We start from the raw sequence: 21,264 nt of genomic DNA on the forward strand, positions 1-21,264 counted from the left end.
TTGCACCTTGGTGATTAGGGGCTTAATCCTATGTACGATCGGTGCTTCTGAGCAGTGTTACTTCAAGTCATGTCATCTTTACTTGAGGCTCTGCATGCTCTTTTTCGTAAGGCGTAGGCAGGTCTTTTAAATTTCCCGTAATTCGTTGGGAAGCTATTTTATTTTACGTAATTTGTAGTGGGATGAAGCGTAAAGAGTTGGTAGCCATCGTGAATTGAACGTAAAGCGTAATCAGCCATCCAAAATTTAGCGTAAATCGTTTAAGGTCCCCCCATGCAGACCCTCTTGCTGTATGGTACAAGGAAAGTGCATTATTAGACTCACCCTCCAGAAATATTTCCGGTTGGCTCCCTTTGGCACTTCGTCCCTGCAGTACACTTGTCCCACTAGCGGACCGAACCTCGTGCCTTGTGGAATGTATTCTTTGCTGCACACGCCCAACACCTTGGTAGGAAAAAAAAAACATATTCCATATAATTTCTATCAAACAAAGAATATAGAACTTTCACTTAACTTCCCAACTGAGGAATATAAATTCAATGTGTATGACCATTTGTTAAGGACATTGAAAATAGAAGCACCACCTACATCGGCTATAGGTAGCAGCGAGAATCGTATCCAGCCATTCTAACCCTGATGATGTTGTCTGACAGACATCAAAACGTTAGAAGTAAGTACTCCCTGGTTGTGCCCAAAGAACCTTACTACATGTGTATATGAAAATAGAAGTGTTTGGCATATTTTACCTTTGCCTAAAAGAATATTCTTAACATTGCTGTTTGAAGAAGGAAAGATGCACTGCTTCCCCTTTATTAGGCAAAGGAAGTTGAGGAAAGAGTCATGCATCAAACGATACCAGACAGACAAGATTATCAGCTTTCCAACTGACCGCACAACGATTTCCCACCAAAGGCATGCAATCTGCAGGTGAACACCTTTCCTCCAGAACACTTCTTCTGGTCTATGTACCTAAACAAACGGTTTATTCCTCCTGTTTATCTTACGACTGGCATTCCTGGAGTAGAATCGCTGTCCAGAAAACAAATGTGCATTAGGTAAGACAACAGGAAAAGTGATCAGATGTATCATGTCTTCTCTGGCCACTATTCAAACTCCTCAAGGGGAAAACAACCCGAGAAGACACCTCATTGTCGGAGGAAGGAAGCGGATTAGCGGGTAATTTCTATCAACAGACCCGCGGCCGTATCAAGTTAGCAGGCCTCTCAATCAGGTGGCTCGGATGATTTGGGTTAGCAGGAGTGACAGAGTTAGGGTAAGAGGATCTCTGTCGTCCTATTTGCTGACATGAACGATGCATGTTCGGCGGAGAGGCTTGTCACCGATCAGATATTCTTGTGGGAAAGGGTGACGTCACGAAGTGCAAACTTCGCTGGAAAGGCGTGGGTGTTGGTAGGATTGGAGAGCGCGGTGTGAAAAATAAAGGACTTGCAACGATAACAAGAAGGAAGAAATGGCGCCATGGGGGAAAGGGGCGAGGACAGGTGCTCTGCTTTGAGATAATAAAATCGACAACCGAAGGTGTCTTCATCCATGGTCCGGTGACAGAGAAAGTTAAACAACACTTCGAACACCTGCCATGGACTTTTGTGTCCGCAGAAATTCGTTACATGGGAAATGACTCAGATTGTGAAGAGCCCGCCCTTGTGTGTGTTATACAAATCGAATTGCAAGTTTTTTCCTGTAGCTCTAACAACTACTGTTGCCGGCATAGTCTGAATGCGTGAGTCGTGTAAAGTAAGAATCAACAGGCATTAGGGTAACAAAACAGAAAGCAAACATCTCAAGCACGTCAAAGAATCACCTAAGGGCCTATCACGACCCCTCCCTTTCCGCAACCTAAACAAGGATCGGAACTCTATTCACAATTTGCTCCAGACCTACACAATTTGATACTCTCACATACCTTCAATATTTAGTGTCTGGGATATCAGCTTTTAATTCTTAAGCTGAACACAAAAGTTGTACAACAGAAGGCTATAAATTTGATATCCATGTTAGTCTACGCTCTCCTTTGAAAATCCTTTACTTTTCCGTCAAGGTGGAAGTTTCTTGGACAGATGTTCCAACGTTACAAAAATTTTGTGGTACAAACATAATTCTAGTCTAGAAATTAACTGATAGAATGCTGTGCAGTGGACATGTTTCTTGACATTGTAATTAGAATCACAAGAAACATAATCAGATTTTTCACTCACTTCATTTTGGTCGTTATACTTGAGGTAGAGATTTCTGGGGAGGGTTCCCTCCGCTCGGGGCTGCTGCGATCCTTCTTCCTCCCATTCCTGGTCCACGACGAGGTAGGTCGAATTCTTCACAAAGTCTTCCTCGTTCCACCGCAGCACATCTTCTGTCATCGTTGTCCCACGCATTGCTTTGTCTCTTCTGCAGGGAGGCAAAAAATAGTGCAACGTTAGTGTGTGCTGCTACTACTAGGTTTCGACCAATACACCTATCGTTAAAAGTTCTCACAGGTCTAAAAACTGTCGGCATTGAAGATCCCAACAACCTGTAAGCAAATGATGTACCTTTTTTGACAGTTAGACAGCCCAGGGTTTAAATCAGCCCAATGAAACCTAAATCGACGAAGTCTACAACACAGAGATGTGTTGTTGCGACTTGCGGCTAAGGAAGCGAATGGCAGTTCTGATAGAGACGTTGTCATCACACCTCTCACGGCTGACGTCACCACTTGTGATGACAGCCCTCCTGTCCTCTCAGTTTCATCTCATTTGCATAATACAGCTATCACAGTACCATCCCCCGGATTACTCCCTACGCTTTATACCGTGGGAAGAGTCCTGTTGTCTTATTAAAGGTGAAGGGACAGATATTAGATAACCCTTGTCAGCAAGACTGTGTGGGAACCTATTGCGAAGAAACTACGACAACACCAACAGCTTTCGTATGTGATGGGCTACCATATCTGCTCTTCATCGATAGCTATCAAGAAAACAAAGAAATACAACTTATCTGACTGAATGTCCAAATGTGATTCTAAATGGACAGACGTTATCACTTTTGCTCTCTATTTTTAGTGATGGTATGGATTGCCCTGACATAAAAGCTCTCCCACTATGCTGGCCCATTGTCCGGGGTGCATCTTAGCACAGACACAGGATTAAGATAATCCGTCTATCGCAACCTGCCATCTCAGTCCGCGACGTGGATACCAGTCTCTGAGTAGTTACGCCAGACACCCGGTTAAACTGGGACACTTTCGATAATAAGTAATTAGTGCATCATTAGAGTCTGGATCTATGTTCAAGGTATACCTGTACCAGTTTAAAGGACACCAAACCTGTTTGTAAAGACCTTTCTAAACTGAATCCCCCAATATTCAGCCACTCCAGTTCAACAGGTAAGGACCTTTAGGTCGAACGGTTCTGGTGTTGGGTTGATAATCTGGCTGGCCAGGGTTTGACTCCCAGGAGCCAGGGGACTGTTTCTACTCGCCTCTCTAGTTCTTCACCAGGAAAAAAAGACCCCAAACTAATGTCATGAGGAATGAAAAAATCTTTGCTTTGTTCCTAGATAGGCTCTGACGAAAGCAGCTGAGTATTGGCCAAGTAAAAGTCTTTCAGTTGTGCTATGAGACACTAGCTTTCCAGTCAAGATCTAATAATCAATTCCTTTATCAACTTATATCTTGAAATACAATTCCTTTTCTTCAACCATACACAGCTGCACTCAAAAGATACAACACAGGAAATAAAAGAGGTTCTGTGGTTGGTTCATCCCTTATAATACAACACTTGACAGACAGGTGCCTCGGCCACTACTCGTCTCCGTTACATAAACAACCAGGGCAGGGGTACTTCTGCAGATCTGGCATGTCATCCCCCGTGTCGGGCTGAGTGGCCGTCTGGTCGGGTTGACTGAACTTACCAGAGCTTCCGCTAGCGAGCATCTGCTTCCTCTATATCCCCTCTTCACTTTCCTTAAGACGTTATCATATCCTGTATCGGCTCGTTGTAATCACAATGACTTTGCCGTTTGAGAAACTCGAGATATCTCCAATGCATTTGAATAGTATGCAAATCACGCTATATGATTTTTAGCACATTTTGTCAGGTGATCCTATTTTGACACTTTTGTCAGGACTCGAAATACCAAAATTGGAGTTGATTTTTTACTGTTGGTGCACTATTGCACCTAGGCTTTGTGTAGCATTACATTGGTAAATGTACTGTTATACACTACCATACACCATATTCTTCAAAGTAGAAGAATTTCTGGAAAAAAAAGAAACCTTTGTTTAATGTTTTGAAGTTTGCCATAGATTTGGACACAATTTTTCAATGATTGAAGCTGTGTTTTGCACTGTGCATATACCGAAATTGAGTGCCTTGTAATTCTGGACAAGAGAAATCTTTCTTTTCTTGTTTTCTTTCCTGATATTCCTTCTACTTTATCACATGATGTGCACCCTGAAGTTTTTTAAGGTGCACCAGTGCAACTATTCCCCCAAAGAAATTTCCAGCCATGTTTGCAATTCAAAAGGCTTGTGAGAAACTTCATTACCCACAGGTGTAACAGGTATTCCCCAGGTGTACAACAGGTGTGTTTACCTGGTGGAACAGGCCCGCCATAGGGAATTGCAGGACTTTGCATAAGGAATTAGCATGGCGGAAGTAAACCCGGTATGCAGTTGTCTGCAAGCACACTTGGGAATTTTATGTAATTCTTTCTGTACACTTTTGTCAATATAGACAATGTAACTGACAGATGCTATACTTTCATTTCAAATTCAGGTCCTTTTGATGAGTTACAAGTAAATCATAAGATGGTAATTAATGTCTATTAAAGTAAACTCAAAAATTGTATGGGAACTTGTTTCTCTGCTTTTTTGGTCAAATTTTGTCTTGACAATCTAACTCATACATATGTAAAACATACATAATATCTAACTCAAGGTGGCTACATTATTTTTTCACATCTGGGGCTTCTTAATGTATTAGTTACTCATGACTTTGTTATGGCTATTTACTGACACAATGATAATGATAATGAAAGAGATATTTCTGTACAAAGTTTCTCTGAAAATACTCTTCATTCACAACAAAAATTGGAATCCTAGTTAAATGGAGAGCACAGTGAAAACTGAGAAGCACCCAAACGGTCCCAAAGTTTCTGGAAAAATGTATGGGACAACAGAAAGAAAAATACTTCAAACAGCAATGAAAAAAATAAGCAGAACCAACCTTTCAATCATATCTACACACCCTCAACTGCCAAATTCTTTTCTGGTTCATTCCAAAAGGAAATATTCCTGACCATATCCTCCCTTGCATTGCCTCAAGCTACATATTCTAATACATCAAAGGAAGACAATTATGCAAAAACCAAACAGTACTCAAAGATAAGATTTTCAGCTTATCATCAGAATGACACATTCAAAGACTACTTGTGAAATTTTGCAAATTTCCTTTTTGTACTGCGCCAAACAGTGAGTTAGAAAGTAACTTTTCCTAGTAATTACAGTTCCATGGGTCGCTTCCCTTGTACTGTCCATCACAACATGCTATAACCATTGCCATATGTCTGCAAGCCAGAGAACCAATTATACCACAACACTGGTGCAGGCCAGCTTTGTGGTGATTGGAAACAGAGATTTCCAATTACAGAACAACAACAAGAGGAATCCTATATCATTGTATGAGAACTGATTACTGTACAGTATTGTAGCTTTTTGCTTTGTGATCTATATTGTCAAGTTGTTCGAGCTCATTTGCAAGTCATATTTTCTCAAATAGCTTTTCTTGAAAATTGTTGAAACCTGGATTTTACCTGTCAGCACTGTAAAACATCAAAGTCATTTCCCACAATTTTTGCTCAGCAAATCATAGATTTCTTCCTCACAAATTTACTTTAAAGGTACTATTATATGCATGGATGCATTTATTAACTAAGAGGTGGTTACTCTATCATTAACACAGCTGTCCCTTCAAATTAAAGGCTTTTGAAGATACAGGAACATGTGCAAAAAACTGTCATTTCAAAAAGAGCACAATGTATCTGTAATCATTGGTAATATGTAAATTTTAGGTGTGAAACTTTTTGTATACTGCAAGGACAGAAAGCAAAATGTACAGTGTATTTGCAAAAAGGAGAGGTAAACTTTTCTTATATTTGGGAGATATTTCAATTGATATATTTAACCATGACATATATTTTTGTCATAGATTCTTAACACTTATGAGTACTTCAACAACTTGACATGACATCAAAGAAGTGATTGGTCCATTGACAAGCGCAGTCATGTCAATCCACCAATGACAAACCTTCTTCCTGTTTTCCTGTTGATTAGATTCTGACCAAATGCCACGAAAGGAATTTCAAGACATCTTTGCATAAAAATCTGGAATTATTTTGTCTGGAAACCTGCCTTTCTTTCCTTCGTGACAAAAAGTTTTCACACTTTACAGGAAAACAAAGGATTGAATCATTTCAAGGAAGAGGACTTTTTTGTCTTGTGCAGATAAAATCAAATGACTTTCTAAGTTATCTCCTGGCTGATCTTTAGTCTTGAATGGTGTGCAGACAAAACAAATATTGGAGTTCCTGACTGTATGCTAATTACCCCTTGCTGTCTGTTTTTCACACATTAGGAGCATTACCACTGAGTTGTGAATTCTATTAGCACGAAAGCTCTAACTGTTATATGAAGGTGGCTTTCGTACAATGTACTTCACTGTAAAACAAAATATACGACCACAACATTAAAACATTAGCAGAAGTCACTAAAAAGTGAAGCACTTCATACATTTTAAACATTGCTTCAAGCCTTCTTTTCCAAAACCTCTTAGTACTGTTTTGAAACAAGGATTTCAGTATTTTATATCTTAACAAAATTCTGAGAGAAAAACCAGAATCCATATGTGGTATTCCAGACATGTGCTAGGAAAATTTCTCAGGCATTCGGTAAATCCTTCAAGATTTAAGAAATTTTACATCTGGAGCTAAAGAATTCTTCTAAATCTTGCAGCAAAAAACACACAACTATACATGCTACATTTTTGGAAAGAGGGGTTTCAAAATGTATCAACTTCAAGCTCTGTTCAAGCTTTGAGGGAAAAGAATAACAGAAATCCTCACTCACTCATTCAGAAGCATTCCCTCTCTTTGCAGTGCATCTACTTTGCCATGTTGTCTCCACCCATCTGTTAGTTAAAACATATTGGGTGGATCCCCTCACCAGGAATCAATTACACAGAAGCCAGGATATCCAGGGACTGGCACACGCTTGGCTACCAAAGTACTCCCTAATAGGCTAGAGTACTGCCTGCCACTTGACTTCACCTGCAACTTCCACACAAACGCTGCCAGCAGGTGGTGGCTAGGCTAGGGCACTTCAGCCGCGGGATCTACCGTCCCGAAAGGGAAAATTCCGGCAATGGCCAAATCCCGTGTCCACCTCGATTGGTACTCGACGGTTACGCGCCGGCGACGTTTTTGTGGAAAGTCAGCTGTGAAGATCGCCCTCTCCACAACTACCAGGCCTGGCTCTCCTGGAGCAGTTGTGTTTTGAATGTGACTGGTTCAACCAAGGACCCAGAGCTCCCATTGGAAATTACCTGATTTCCATCAGTAATGAATGCTAGATGCGCATGTACCCGCCCCCGGAAGAATGGGCTCTGTCCCCTTCAGACCAAGGACATGATACCACAAATGAGGAACAAGGCCATCTAAGGTTATACTCAGAGGATTCTCTTACTCTTGTCTTCTTATAAACATTTTGAGTCTAAGAAAAAAAATGAGTACTACAAGTACCTTTGCCCCAGTGGGATAAAAAGAAGTCACTCCTCTCTAAACCACATCTGGCAAACAAATCTCTGTGGGCCTCAGGCAAAAGCAACATCATTAGAAGGAAACAACAAAGGTGGACCCAAGGACATCCTTTCTGGCGCCGTATTTGTCGTAACCTTTCCTTTTACGTCCTCCGAAGAGAAAGTGAGACACGAGAACGGGGCATACAACAGCTGGGCTTTCCCAAGTATGACATGGAAGGTCACCGGAGAAGTCTAAAGCTTGTTTAGGAATTAAATGGGGTTTATCAATCATCTGACAAGGCAGTAAATGATGGCTTCCATGTTTCTTGTCAGCATATGGCTGCTGCCAAACCCCCTGTCACCACCTCTGGTGATAACTTGGGACCAGCTGTTTTCACAGTGCTCAAAAATCATCCATATTGTTTTTGTCACAAAGACAAGTTCAACTGCATTTCTCTTTTTTTTTCAAGTTCTGGTTGGTACTCAAACCTTTTAACTCTTTTCATATTTGCAAACAAAGAAAGTTTGTTTTTTTGTACTTCACTTTTTATTGTAAGCTAGCTTCCCTGTTAAGAAAACCTCATGACTGAGTCATGTTGACACTTTTGCCAAAGTTATGAGTCTGAATAACATGTTGAAACCATCAATTTGAAACATACCTCTTTCAATTCTGATCTTCCTTTTAGTTTTTTTTAGGATTTGGATTTTCATTTCAACAAAAGCAAGATGTAAAACAAGCTTGTTCGGCTTACTTTTAGGCTCTCTGCTCTTGCGAATTTGTAAGAAAAGAAATGAGTAGCAAATTACTATTTCAACAAGTGTTCTGTATTCCTTACCTTCAGCAAAGTAGCATACTTGACCAAAAGCTTATACTATCACTGCAAATGCTCCTGCAGTTCAGGGCATACAATCTAACAACTATGAATGATTGAAAACACAATAGGGATTCCCCCAGCTCCAGACCAGTCCATATTTAGAGCCCTCTGTCATAGACTTTCTCATGAGAACATTCTATTAGTCTCCCTGCAACCAAAGGATTTGCCATGGTCATTTGTTCCAATGGCAACTTTCTGCCCCATTCACTCTTCCTCATTTCACAGAATTGTACCCCAAACTCCCAGAAGGGCAAGTTTTGGTTCCAAAGCTGGCATAATGTTGTAGTGTTGGGTGTTGAATATTGTGTAGAAAATTCCAGGAAGAATTTCAAAGGCATTCCAGCATATTGCTTTGATTTAAAGTACATGACGCAAAAGGGCGCTATCCACATGGGTTTCACCTTACACTAGATATTGGGACATGTGGTAAAAATTGCCTCTGTTATTCCAGTTCTCAAACTAGCACTACAACCAAAGAATAAACTTTACCCAAAAAACATCTAGCTTTTTTGTGGTTCTTCTTCTATTTCATCATCTAGAATCTCAGAAAATTTGATGACGTCTTTCAAATCTTTGCCTCTAGAATCACATCACAAGTGGTTCAGTGTAAATTGTATAGAGACCGAAGGTCCTTTCATTTGCTAGAAGACTGAAAGTAACATGTTACGATAAGAGAAAGTACCAAAATGTTTTTAAAAGTCCAGTAGCCTGGCTCCCTCAGAAGGGCCTGGTCAAGATAGCTTGGAATCTCAAGCATTCTGGACAGCTCTAAAGAACCTCTGGAGATCCCAAATCCCAAGTGTTTCTCCTCAAGGAAAATAAACCAACATCTCAAGACCAGCACCCCATCCAAGATAAGCAAATGTCTAAATATCTCCCAAACAAATAATCCAAAAAGATTCAGGATTGAGATTTTTTTTATTCTGAAAGATACTACCGAATTTCCACTGCTGATCAGCTAACATAAATATTAACTACCGTGTAATATATCACCATGTCGATTACCTAATGCAAACAGTTCCAATTTCGGTGACATAACAAGGGTGAGTTGGGGGTGCCCCGTATCCGCTTTGCTTTGCCGTTGGCTAAGAAAGTGAAGCTGTATAGCGGTCCTCCAACGTTAACGTACACTTGAACACAGAAGCGGGCATGTGGCCGCCTCTCGTGCCTCATGTCCAATCTGCATCACAAAGCCACCTCTCAAACAACTATAATACCTCACAAGAGTGCTACCTGCCGCCACTTTAACTGTAACCTTTTCGAAGCTCTTCACGTAGAAGTGACCAATTGCAATAGGCGAAACAGAAAAAGCAAGTCGGACAAACGACAGTTGAGCAGAAAACGTCCTTGTTTCTAAAAATCGATCAAGCCGAAAAGTAGATCCTGACCGAAAATCGGTTAAGTAGATCAAAAACACTTACGTCGGCAAGTTTACAAACAGTGTCATCCCTGTCTAGAAATCATGTCACTTTCTTGACTATAGAGCAAAAGAAGGAGAGAATTTCTTTGGATATGATAAAATATATTTCTAAAAAAATAGAAGTATAAGAATCCCTGTTTACCGAAGAGTTCCTGACCCTTTAAAACAAGCTTGTACTAACCTAGTTTTTTTGGTGGACTTTCCTCCTGAATCCCTGTCGACTATCACACAAAGTAAACATGAGCAGCAAAGGAAAAAGGGACCTGTGCCGAGTGAGAGGGTCTTATCACTGACCCCTATTAATAGCAGGTGTAACAAACAGTTTGGACCAATAGGAAACCAGTTTCTTTCATCTGGGCAGCCAAATGGCTTCGGACCAACTTCAGCCAAAGTCCATCGTTAGCCATTATTGGACAAACAAGACCTTAAACCATCAAACGTGCTTTTAAGTTATTTCTTCTGGAGGTACAGTGATTAGACATGTGTAAAAAATGTATCTTTTTAAAAATCAGAATTTATGTATGAAGTAGACTGTGCTGGAATTCTCCCGAAACCATCCCTATTCTAGACATTTGAATATGAAAGAAATTAAAAGCTATCTTTTCTAACCCTCCCTGGAACCTTCAATTTTCCTTTCCCATTGTTTGCTAAAGATGTACCTTTGGGCCAAAATTACCTGTGTATTGTCATGCAGCACACCTTGATTTGCACTCCAAAGGGTTGGAACAGCTACTACGTCAACCTCCAAACTGGTCAAAAGACATTCGTCATTATGTTTCCCAATGGGACGTCATTGTGAGGCAGTTATCAACACAGAGGGGAGTTTATTCATGCCATGGTTTCCCCTAGGTTGTTCTCTAGGGGGTTGTGGCACTTTCAAATGCAAAACTAAATGAACCCCCCTAACCGGACCATCCAGTTAACTTAATGGACAGAGTAGACGGAATTACGTCGAATCGCTTCCACAGGTGGATTAGAGGTAAAGCGGTAATGCCAGGTTTTAGAACAGCTTAGCCCGATGAAAGCACTTATGCAGGAACTGGCTATGGGTATGCGAGGGGAGTGGCAAGACAACCTGTTGACAATCAGATCAATTGAGCCACAACATTCGAAAACTCAAAAGTCACAACAACCTAATCTCCAAGCAGATCCTACAATGGCATAAGATAGTACCAAACTGGCCAAGAAGTTTAGTCAGCCAAGAGGTGTCCATTTGCCATGTAGCAAAACACACTCCTAAGCCGGCTTCACTCCTCTGGCAGCTTTTGATACTATCTTATGCTACCATAGGATCTGCTTGGAGATTAACAACAACCATCTTCAAAAATTCACTAACCACCACAAAACTCCTCTTAGACATAAGCAATTGCAAAAACACTTGACCGATTTTCCTAAACGTTTTCAAAACTAAAGAGGAAAATTATACCAACTGTTTTAGTGAGAGCTGCCACGAAAAGAATGGACAACAAATATGTGGATTTACAGCATGTAGAAGTAGGCATGTTTGGAATTTTGAAACTTACATAAAACCTTCTTGAAGATTCTTGGAGATTGGTTTGTTTCTCATAAGTCTCCAAGAAGGAACAATGTTGAGGATAATTAAGTCACATGAAGTATATAAGAAAGAAAAAAGGCTATAAATATACAACAGAAGCTACTGAAAGAGCAGATGATTGTTCAAAACTGTCGATTTGCACTGTAAAAGTATGACATTCTCTAAAGAGAAGGAATACCTTAGGCTGTTGTCTCCCACACCTGTGTTCACAATTACCTGTAACACTTTTCCTGACATCCTTAAAACAACAACGGCTTAACCCCCAGCACGAGATACCATTTACATACATAAATTTGTCTTCCCTTCTACCGCACGTTTGCCTACGGGTTTCCAAAGGTAAGCTGATAGTGTGTGTGGCCCCAATTTTACACTTGATGCAAATCTAAAGACGCGTCTCTAATTTGCACCCACCTTTCTTGTTGGACTTGCCGACCGGGTCGGTGAATCTGAACGCAGAGCTGTCAATCTCTGATTGCCCAACAGAATGGGGAGAAGAGCAGAACCAATTTCGGCCGGCGCGACGGCCCGACACACAAATTTACTCTGCTACGTCATGCGGGAGGGATTTTCTCAACTTTCTCCGCTGCCACCAGACCATTCAGCCATGACAAGGTCACCAAACTTTCTCCTGAGGCCGCACCTGTTCCCGTAAGCACGACATGTGCACCAAACGACGCCCCAAATCTCTTACCAACCACAACACGCTGATTTTTTAAGTCATGGCATCCCGGTAACAATACCGAAAGGGAAGCAGTTCGCATCTAGGAGGGTAAAAAGTGAATTTTTCGACACAGAAATTTGGACCGTCCGCTCCGTCAATCGGTATGTGGACTCAAGGTACAAAGCCGTGCCTTTGTTTAGGAACAAATATGATGAAATTCCGTACACACCTGCGACAAGCTGGCTGGTCATTACTCATTGTCCTGACTTGACATTCCTCGGCTACCTGTCATGGCTAGGTCTTCTGCATGAATATGGAAACCCTTCATTATGCGTTAAAACATTTTGCTCACGGCCAAGCCCTAAAGATCTGCTTTCTAAGATAATGACGGTGCTTAGTTTGCAATACTGCTTATGCCAAACACAATGCTCCAAGCCTGTTAGACCTTGAAATAGGCAAAGTCACCTCGGATCCGTGCACAGAGGTTTGCAGTCCTTCAGAAAGTGGTTTGTGTTGGCTATGTCCATCAGTTGGTCTATCAGTGACCTGGATCTATGAGAGCTGCCTTCCTTGTTAGTGAGAGAGAAATGTGCCCAAAATGTTGAGTAAACCCACCTACAGTGTATCGGCTCCCTGTGTTACCCAGCTAAGCAGGCTGGCTGGCCCACCCTGGTGTAAACGGCTCCGTCAGACCTCACGTACTTGTGCTGACAAGACAGGTGGACGGTAATGCCCCGGTCAGTGGAAAGTGCGGACACTGCGTGCGGGAGGTGTGTATACAGTGCGCTGACATCCTATCGCCAGGTGCCACCCCCACCAAGCCAATCCAAACAAACCTTTATACTGGCTACTCAACCCGTGTCACATGGTCCAAAGGTGTTCTGGACAAGTGCACTTAATCAGACTGACCCCTCCAAGCCTAATCCTTTGTTGTTTCAAGCCACAAACTGGACACAAAGTATCGCCCAAACGGGGCGAAACGTCAGGGAAAATCGACGGCCGGGGTGTGCGAATGTTTTCGATTTCTGTCAGGGTTCTGACGGAGGGTTCCGTTTGGCCTTTTGTGTGATGAAAGTGAGCTTGTGCACACACACCCATTGACACAGGGGGAGCCAACCGTGGCACTTTTCATTTCATCATTGTGTGGGGACAGCGGGCGGGTGTGTACGGGGCAGCCTCACCTGCTCCCAACACACTCACTTTCACGTGCAGAACTACGCTGCGAGCGCGAGAAAATGTCAAAGGCACCAACTACACACAAACTACACACCAAACAGGACCATCTCTCGGCCTCCCTGGGAAAGTGTACTACAAAACATGGTGCCACAAAGAGATACAGGAGGTGAATGGGGTCAGGGATCTCCTTTCTAGATGGACAATGGCAGGTGTACCGTTTCGCCTTGCTGGAGGTCCGTGCACAGATACTGGATTAGAAACCTAAACTAGGTCCGCACAGTACCCTAAATTCCCAGGTAAAGCGTACATTCGCTATCCATCGACCACAAAAAAATACGCTCTCCCAACATCATACTACCACACGATACTAGACTGTTAGTGGCATCTTGCCTCTTGGACATCCTTATAAGAGGAAGGAGTGATGGAAGGGTTGTGTTCCTTGCTATTATCCAAAGAACAAATGTTTGCCTAAGTGAATGTGACCACCAAGCCCAAAGAAAGGCTCTCAAATTAAGTTGTGTCGGATGTGCCGCCAACTGCTTTCAAAACAAGCCGAGTTTTGCTTTCATTCTCGGCCTGACATGTCTGTCAAAAGCTGGTTAAAGTAGGTCAGGCTTTAGACAGGAGAAAGGGTTTGTTTTGCGTCTTTGAAACGTGCTCCTAACTTCTTTCACCTGACAGAAAGAGGACAGAGACTTGCGCTGCTAAGCCGTGTTTTAATCATGTTTGATAAGTCATAAAACTCTTATCATGATGCTTTTTCGTTCTCGAGCAGCCTGTCTTTAGTGAGTGCCTGGCATCTTATCATGTCGGGACCGCAATCAGTTAGTAAAATATACAGTGTCCGCACCAGTTCCTCCCAGTTTCAACAAGTTTCCTATCACTCGTCGCCCGAGGGGGGGGGGGGGGGGGAGATGTGCAGGTCACCGCAATCACAAGTGCCCTCAGGATATCCTGCTTTTCCTAGCTAAGTCTCCGCCAATCCCTCCCGCAAATACAGACAGCTTCCGAGTAGTTCAAAGGGTGGGGAGACGGCAAGAGGAAATGTACATTAGGTCCGCAGGTATGGGCAGTTTTTTCACAATGACAGATTAATGTTACATGCTACTTTGAAAAATATTTATGTGCATTCAACAAATGTTTGTATTGAAAAAGTATCAAGCTACTATTGCAAAAGCCAATTTCAAATGTCCATTAGATTCTTAGTTAGAACAGACAACTAACTTTCCTGAATGTCTTATGTATATAAAACAACTTTTTACAGCCTTCGTACAACAAAAAGACATCAAAAGTGCCCTTCCCCCAATTTTCACTGAAATAAAAAATTATCTTCCCTTTCTACAGTTCTCTTAGACAATGTCTATAACTGAAATCTTTGCAAAATTTTGAAAGTCTACGGAATGAACAACACAAATTTTACATTGAAGGCAGCATTGCAGTTTTTTTGCAATTTCATAATTTTTTTTTATCAGCTAATCATAGGCAATCGGATAAAGACGATTCAGAAATAAAGGTTCAACATTTGATCAAACACGTTATTTATAGTATTCCAATCTCTGACCATAGATTCACCCATTTTTGCTGACAGGTCAGTATACTGAACTGTTTAGACAAATACTGGGTGGAATTTTAACCCTAAGTAACCTGCCTCCTTGACCCATTTTACTCAGAGACCAACAGTCGTCCTGACCGGTTTAAACTGCCCAGTGTAAAAACTGTTCTAGCGCACACAATCTCCCCGGGTCATCATCTCAAAGTTCGAATCCCCAAGCAAACAACGGGATGTTACGCCACTGGAAATCTGCGCAGACAACACCCAGTAAAAACAGAGGCTCGAGGGAATACATGCGTAAAATCTATGGGCAGCAGTCAAAACAATACTGATCCCTATTTCAAACATTTGGATTGACTTGCTACAACCCCTTAGCCAATAAACTTTTCCAGGCATCCATAGGGGAAAGGGATAATGAGCTTACCATATAGCTTTTGCTAAGTAGGATTGGAACTTTTCATAAAACAGGTGCTAAACAACTAATGTAATTAATTTTCTGAAAGGATGAACGAAAACAAATGATATGGCTCTTTGTGTCTGTATTGCAGTCTTTTGCAGGCTTTTGCAGTCCCATTGAAAAAAAAAAGTTATAGTTTTTGATAGCAAACGTGCAGTTTATCAATGTTTAACACTTTAGACAGATAAGCTGAGGGTCACTACACACAAGTTAGGAAAGTCCTGTAGTGTCTTCTTTCCCAAGGCCATAACATTGGGGTCTGCCATTGTAAGGAAAACAGGACCTGTAACAGTTGTTTCTGTGTCAAACACTCTTGCCATCTTCTTATTCTGAATATCTTCCATATTTCTTAGAATCTTTTCTTCAATTATTTGGCTTTTCTATATCATTCCCACAATTTCTCTTTTGCCTATAAACCATTGTAAATCCACTACAGAAATGGGGAAGGGGACCTTTAGTTTCATCAAGATATCCTCAGATCAAGACTTTTTACAATCTATCGAAATATTTCTTGATCAAGCAGTGTCTCTACTAATGAAATACACCCCCCCCACACACACACACCCAAAAAAGACCATATCCGACCTCCCCTCCCTCAAAATTATGGAAACAAATTAATATTGTTGAGTCACAGGGAAGTACACTGTATGAAATCAAACCTCATTTCCCATGAAAGGAAGAGATAGTAGACTTGATAACTTCAACTTCTCTGAATCACCAAACAAAGATCGAAATTTCAGACTTTGTATGACTTTTCCTTCTTACTGTGAACTTTCTTTTGTACACATTACAGCTGTCTTTGACATCGGCCAGAGGGGAAAACTGATTCACAGGTCGATGACCTTGCGGGCAGGGCTGTATATCATCTTTTTTTCCTTGAACATGTCAAGAACTTCCTGAAGAGAAGTTATAAAAGGAGCGGAAAAGGAAAGGTGGATCAAAACGTTTCCGTCAAATGAACGGATGGATACAAGCTTCGTCATACTGTTTATTCTTAGTCTTAGTCGATTGTTTTAACACATGCTTGACGTCATTTATGATTATTCTGACCAATAAGCCTACAACCATTGTCCCAATACTCTTCAATTTGGTAGGTTGTTGTTCAAAAGGTACCTGCTTGCAAATTACACTAGGTTAACTTTAAAAACAAGGGAGAAGAGTAGGTTTCAATTTTGCCCCCAAAATCAAAATAACTTCGTAAAGCTTTATTGAAAAATTATTTGGACAGTTTTCAACATGAGAAAAGCCAAGAACTGAATCATAATGTTCCATAAAACTAAAAGTTGGAAGCATACAAATGCGATTTGGTTAGAGATTGGAACAACAATTTTACATAACATGTCTGGCAAGCAGTACTTCGGTTGCTTTCTCAGTTCATGCTTTGTTCAATCAATACACATAAACTTGTGACAAATTTAGCATTTTGGAGATAAGTACTTTTATCTATACAGCAGCTTTTAAATCTGCATATGCACTTCAAACGAATTGCCAAAACTTTTTAACACTGAAAACTTTTTGAATAAAAAAGAAGAAGAAAGAATCAGGAACAGACATTTCTGCTGACAGACAGTAAGATTTTCTAAAGAAAAAGTAAAACTGGTAAAAATGTAAATCGTTCTTTTTTCAATTGAATTCCCCTGGACATTGGGACTCAACAAGTAGCCATAAAAACTGTCTGTGGCTTTATAATCCAAGCATGACCCCATACACACACACCTCCATAAAAACGGAGACAGACCACACTCATTTATGGACTTACTTTTACTAACAAACCCACCGCACACAAAGCAGGTGAATTAGACCCCCATAAAAACCGTGCCCTAAAGATATTAACACATCCCCGCTAATACCCAGGGAAAGTGATTTAGAGTGTGTGCTTTTTGGCTAAGTCCTGTCTGCCCACTACTGGGGGTCCCACATACACAATACCCCATTAACACATCAAGGTCAAATTTGCATTGTGGATTATTAGAGCCAGGCTACTAAAACTAAACCCTATTGTTTGTGGGGCTTCCATGTGAAAGGTTCTAATAGGGGTCCTAAACAATGGGGTATTACCACACTACCCCCTAGCTTTTTGGTATCTAGGTAAAAACTGTTCACTTGGGAGAAAGTAGGGGAGATGTGGTATTATCTCTTTTATCAGGATATAGGCAAGGGGGTAAGGGAAAAGAATTAACTTAGTTGTCCATATGGTCATTTGAAATCTCAAAGGAGAAAGGAGAAAATGCATAGAATAATAAATACTGATAAAAATCTTTCACTCTCAAGTCAAAATCTCATGGAAATTACTAGACAGTAGGAGGTTAAATACTGTTAGATTTTTGTCAGATTCAATATGTCAATTCTTTGGATCTATCCTAAGCTACATGTATTTACTGCATATTGAGTTTCTAGGATACTTTTCTTTAGAAACATGCAAGCGCATGAACAATTTTTCCTTTTGAAATAAAACACACAAGTTTGCATATCCAATACACATTGAAAGCACTGAGGTTTCCCTATTCGAAAATAATTTACAGTTAGATCTAAACTGTCATAGACTTTAAAAGGGTGACCTTTTGACCCAAGTTTGCTTTTCCTGACTTCTGTAATTGGTGTTGTGCTAGTGGGAAGGTTAGGTAGCCTGTTGTGAGGGATTACCCCAATAGGGTCTTACCATATGTGCCAGGGATTCCAAATTAGAATCACTTGTATGGAAAAGAGGGGGACCTTATCTATGCAATCTGGCAAATTCTTTTCAATGGGCAAGTGCCAAGTTGTTGTAAGTGACAAGACATTGTGTCGGAACTCGTGTTACAACAATGAAATGGAAAGAAGAGGGGTGCACAAATGCTGTCAGATACTGTAGAATTGACAGCATTTCGTTGATTATAAACACCATTGTTTTAAAACAGCAAACCATTTGGCAACAAAAACAATCGGATCCATCAAAAACAACCTCCCCACCCCTTCAGAAAATTTTCCTTTGTAGAAAATTTATAATTTCAGCATTGCTGGAAATTTTCTGATACATTTTTACTAAAACAGGAATTAATTAAACCTGATAATGTTAAGAATGCTTCCTTTTTCAAATTTAACTCTCAAGGGCATAGAAGGAACTTAATTAGTTAATGAAACACAGACTGGAAGTCAAGAATTCTTCTCAACTCATTACCATAAAATTTCACTGCATACTTTCCCAAATCCCTGATAAAGAACACAAAAGAGAAGCCAACAATGAAAACCAAGAAACTTCAGATATGTTCTTTAAAATCAGAAAATTTGTTTAAAAAAGTTTTCTGTACCGACCTTCAAGTTCATAAAGCTTAGAGGTAAGAAAAAATGCAGCCATCTGGTTTCAATATTCTATTATTCATGAAAAATACTTGGAATTGGAAAGACAGAAACTTTTACAGTTTACCATCACTCAAAAACATAAGACACAGAAACTATTAGTAGTAGAAACCCCTTAAGTCAGATCCCAGTTCTGTTGATTCATTTCCATCGTCCGTTATTCCAGGAAGGCAAGCGACTAATCTTTGATTAGCGAGTCATGACGGTAGCTTTACTACGTTTTCCGCTACACGTAGCTTTAACTAACGGCCTTCGACGCTAAAGCACACAGGCCGACTAACGTTTAAGAGGTGTGGTTTCACTCTCAATTTCCTGTCAGTTTCTTATGTCACATGTCAAAACAACGGACAGTGTTGAAGAGAACATCTGTAGAGTTGTTTTTGCTATGCCCGGTAGTTTCACTGTGTTGCACAAAAGATACTACCCCCCGGGCTAACACTCAATCTTCTGAAAGGGAAACTATTTTCACTTTACCTCATCACCTCACACGTTAAGAATGTCCGACAATAAGCGAACCGACGGACATTAAGAAAAGGTAGGGGACCGTGAATAAACGGATAGTTTCATCTCAGAAGATTACTAGTACTGACACCGCTGATAATTCGTGAGTGACTAAACAGGAAATAGGGGTAGAAAAACACACAGGAAAATACGACGTATGGTCTGTACGTAATCGCTCAACAGGAAACAATAAGGACAATCAAGTCGCCTTCCTCACCTGTATATCAAACATCTAACCTTTACCAAACAAGGTGTTAACAACATTCCATAGGAGAAAGTCACTTCCGTGATTCCTTTGTTTGAAGGTTTCTCACCTGTTTTTATTGTTACTGATTATACCTTTCACTGCTTTTTGATTTCAAAGCTGGTTTTGTGTAAGGTGTTTGGAAAAGGGTGGGTAGTAATAATAAGGTGTGCCAAACCATGTTATATAGGTAGCAATTAGTAAATTCTGTAAAGACAGTTCCTTCCGTTCGGTTGGTTATGCATGGGAAAACAGATAACGATTTTATTTTCACAAGCATTTTCTGAATAATTCCTTAATAACAACATGAAAAACAAAACGTCTTCGTTACAAGATCTCAACATTTTCTTCTAGCGTGAAATCACATGTTGTTGAACTGAAATGTTGAACACAGGGGTTCAAACAAACAAAAATACCACAAGAATCGGAACTCAGCGGGTACTTTTTCTTCTTTCGACAACAACTCGAAGAACGTATAAAGACTCTGGCCGACACACCTTTTCCCTTCAGGCAGGCCAAGAATTTCAAAAACGTTACAAGACAGAAAAAATGTAGTTGGTTGCGCAATAGCATGATATATGTCCATACCTTTGTTTGATGTTGTCGAGTGTTGGTTAGATGTTTGCCCTCCAAAGCATTTCTCTTCTCGGAGTTGTAGCCGACTTGTTTTCGCCACCGGCCCTCGTGAGGGAAGCTACCGGACTGATGACTCTCCGTCCCCGCAGTGCTGCTCAGTTTGTACCCCGTGACCTCCCGCCAAGACCCCTGCAATCCTAATTAAGCAGAGATGGTGTCATATTTCAACCCCTCATTGTGACCCGCCTAAAAAAGTCCCGCTACTCATTCACGAAAGCGAAAGCCACAATTCCCTGCTAAATCGTCACACAATACCAACAGAAACAACTCCGTTCTGAAACAACGACTGAAAAAAACACCACGTTGTTTGTGAAATCGACAGGAACAAGTTTCAGTGACGAACAAGGGAAAGTGATTGACAGCTCAATAATTAGATTATCACCAGGTCGCTTTCGGCGATATTTCGTATAAACTTTACGTGTCAATTTATCAAATGTACCTTATGTGAGTATGAGAAGGTCCTATTCATAGATGAAAACTCTAAAAATCGAAGAAAATCGGAAGAAATACTTGTGAGAAGTGAAAGTACGGCACGAACCTATGACAAGTGCAGCGCGCACATGACTGTGGCCAAAGTTTGAGAAAGTGACTAATTGAGCACACGAAGTGATGACGTCACGGCAATTGGGTACGTTGCTTGGCAACAAGGCCAAGCCTTCAGGGCGATGCACAGCCCCTTGAAATTATGTACCTCCGCTAAAGAACTATGTTTTCACTCCAAATGTGTCCATTTTTGTAAGTGAATCGACTTTTCATTCACTTTAACACCCCCTAAAATCTATAACTGCTTATCAAAATTCTGAAATTTTATTTTTGCTAAAAATAATCGATAAAAGGGCTAAATCTACAACAGAAGCACTGGGAATATGACAAAAGATCACTCCGATATAAAGGCAATGAAATGTAGAACATTTGAGAAGTCTTTTGTCCCTAAATTTATAGCAAAATGAGTATTTTCAAAATATCATTCCACCAAAAACTAGCAATAAATATTAAAAATATCATTATTACTATAACTATGTTAAATTTGTGTTAAAAGTAGCTAAATTCCTATAAAGTCA

At 40.6% G+C, this 21,264-nt stretch overlaps 1 protein-coding gene across 9 annotated transcripts in view; it reads right to left on the reverse strand.

Annotated features, from left to right (window-relative positions):
• LOC118423510 (PR domain zinc finger protein 1-like) overlaps window positions 1–20,867 on the reverse strand; it is a 28,163-nt gene extending 7,296 nt beyond the window's left edge. The window contains exons 1-4 of one of the 9 annotated variants that reach the window (XM_035831685.1): window positions 20,742–20,867; window positions 20,156–20,340; window positions 2,217–2,403; window positions 325–444 (exon numbers count right to left, since the gene is read on the reverse strand). In XM_035831685.1, the coding sequence (XP_035687578.1) occupies window positions 325–444; window positions 2,217–2,390 (294 nt within the window). In that variant the 5' untranslated portion in view covers window positions 2,391–2,403; window positions 20,156–20,340; window positions 20,742–20,867. Of the gene's footprint in view, window positions 1–324; window positions 445–2,216; window positions 2,404–5,222; window positions 5,249–7,120; window positions 7,558–10,266; window positions 10,388–11,818; window positions 11,893–12,530; window positions 12,575–12,916; window positions 13,246–19,296; window positions 19,317–20,155; window positions 20,341–20,642 lie in introns of those variants that run through there. The other 8 variants (XM_035831686.1, XM_035831684.1, XM_035831688.1 and 5 more) reach the window with 8 other exon arrangements.
• Between the last annotated feature and the right edge of the window lie 397 nt (window positions 20,868–21,264).

This window comes from Branchiostoma floridae, chromosome 9 (assembly GCF_000003815.2).
Source record: "Branchiostoma floridae strain S238N-H82 chromosome 9, Bfl_VNyyK, whole genome shotgun sequence".
NCBI classification, from domain to species: Eukaryota; Metazoa; Chordata; class Leptocardii; order Amphioxiformes; family Branchiostomatidae; genus Branchiostoma; species Branchiostoma floridae.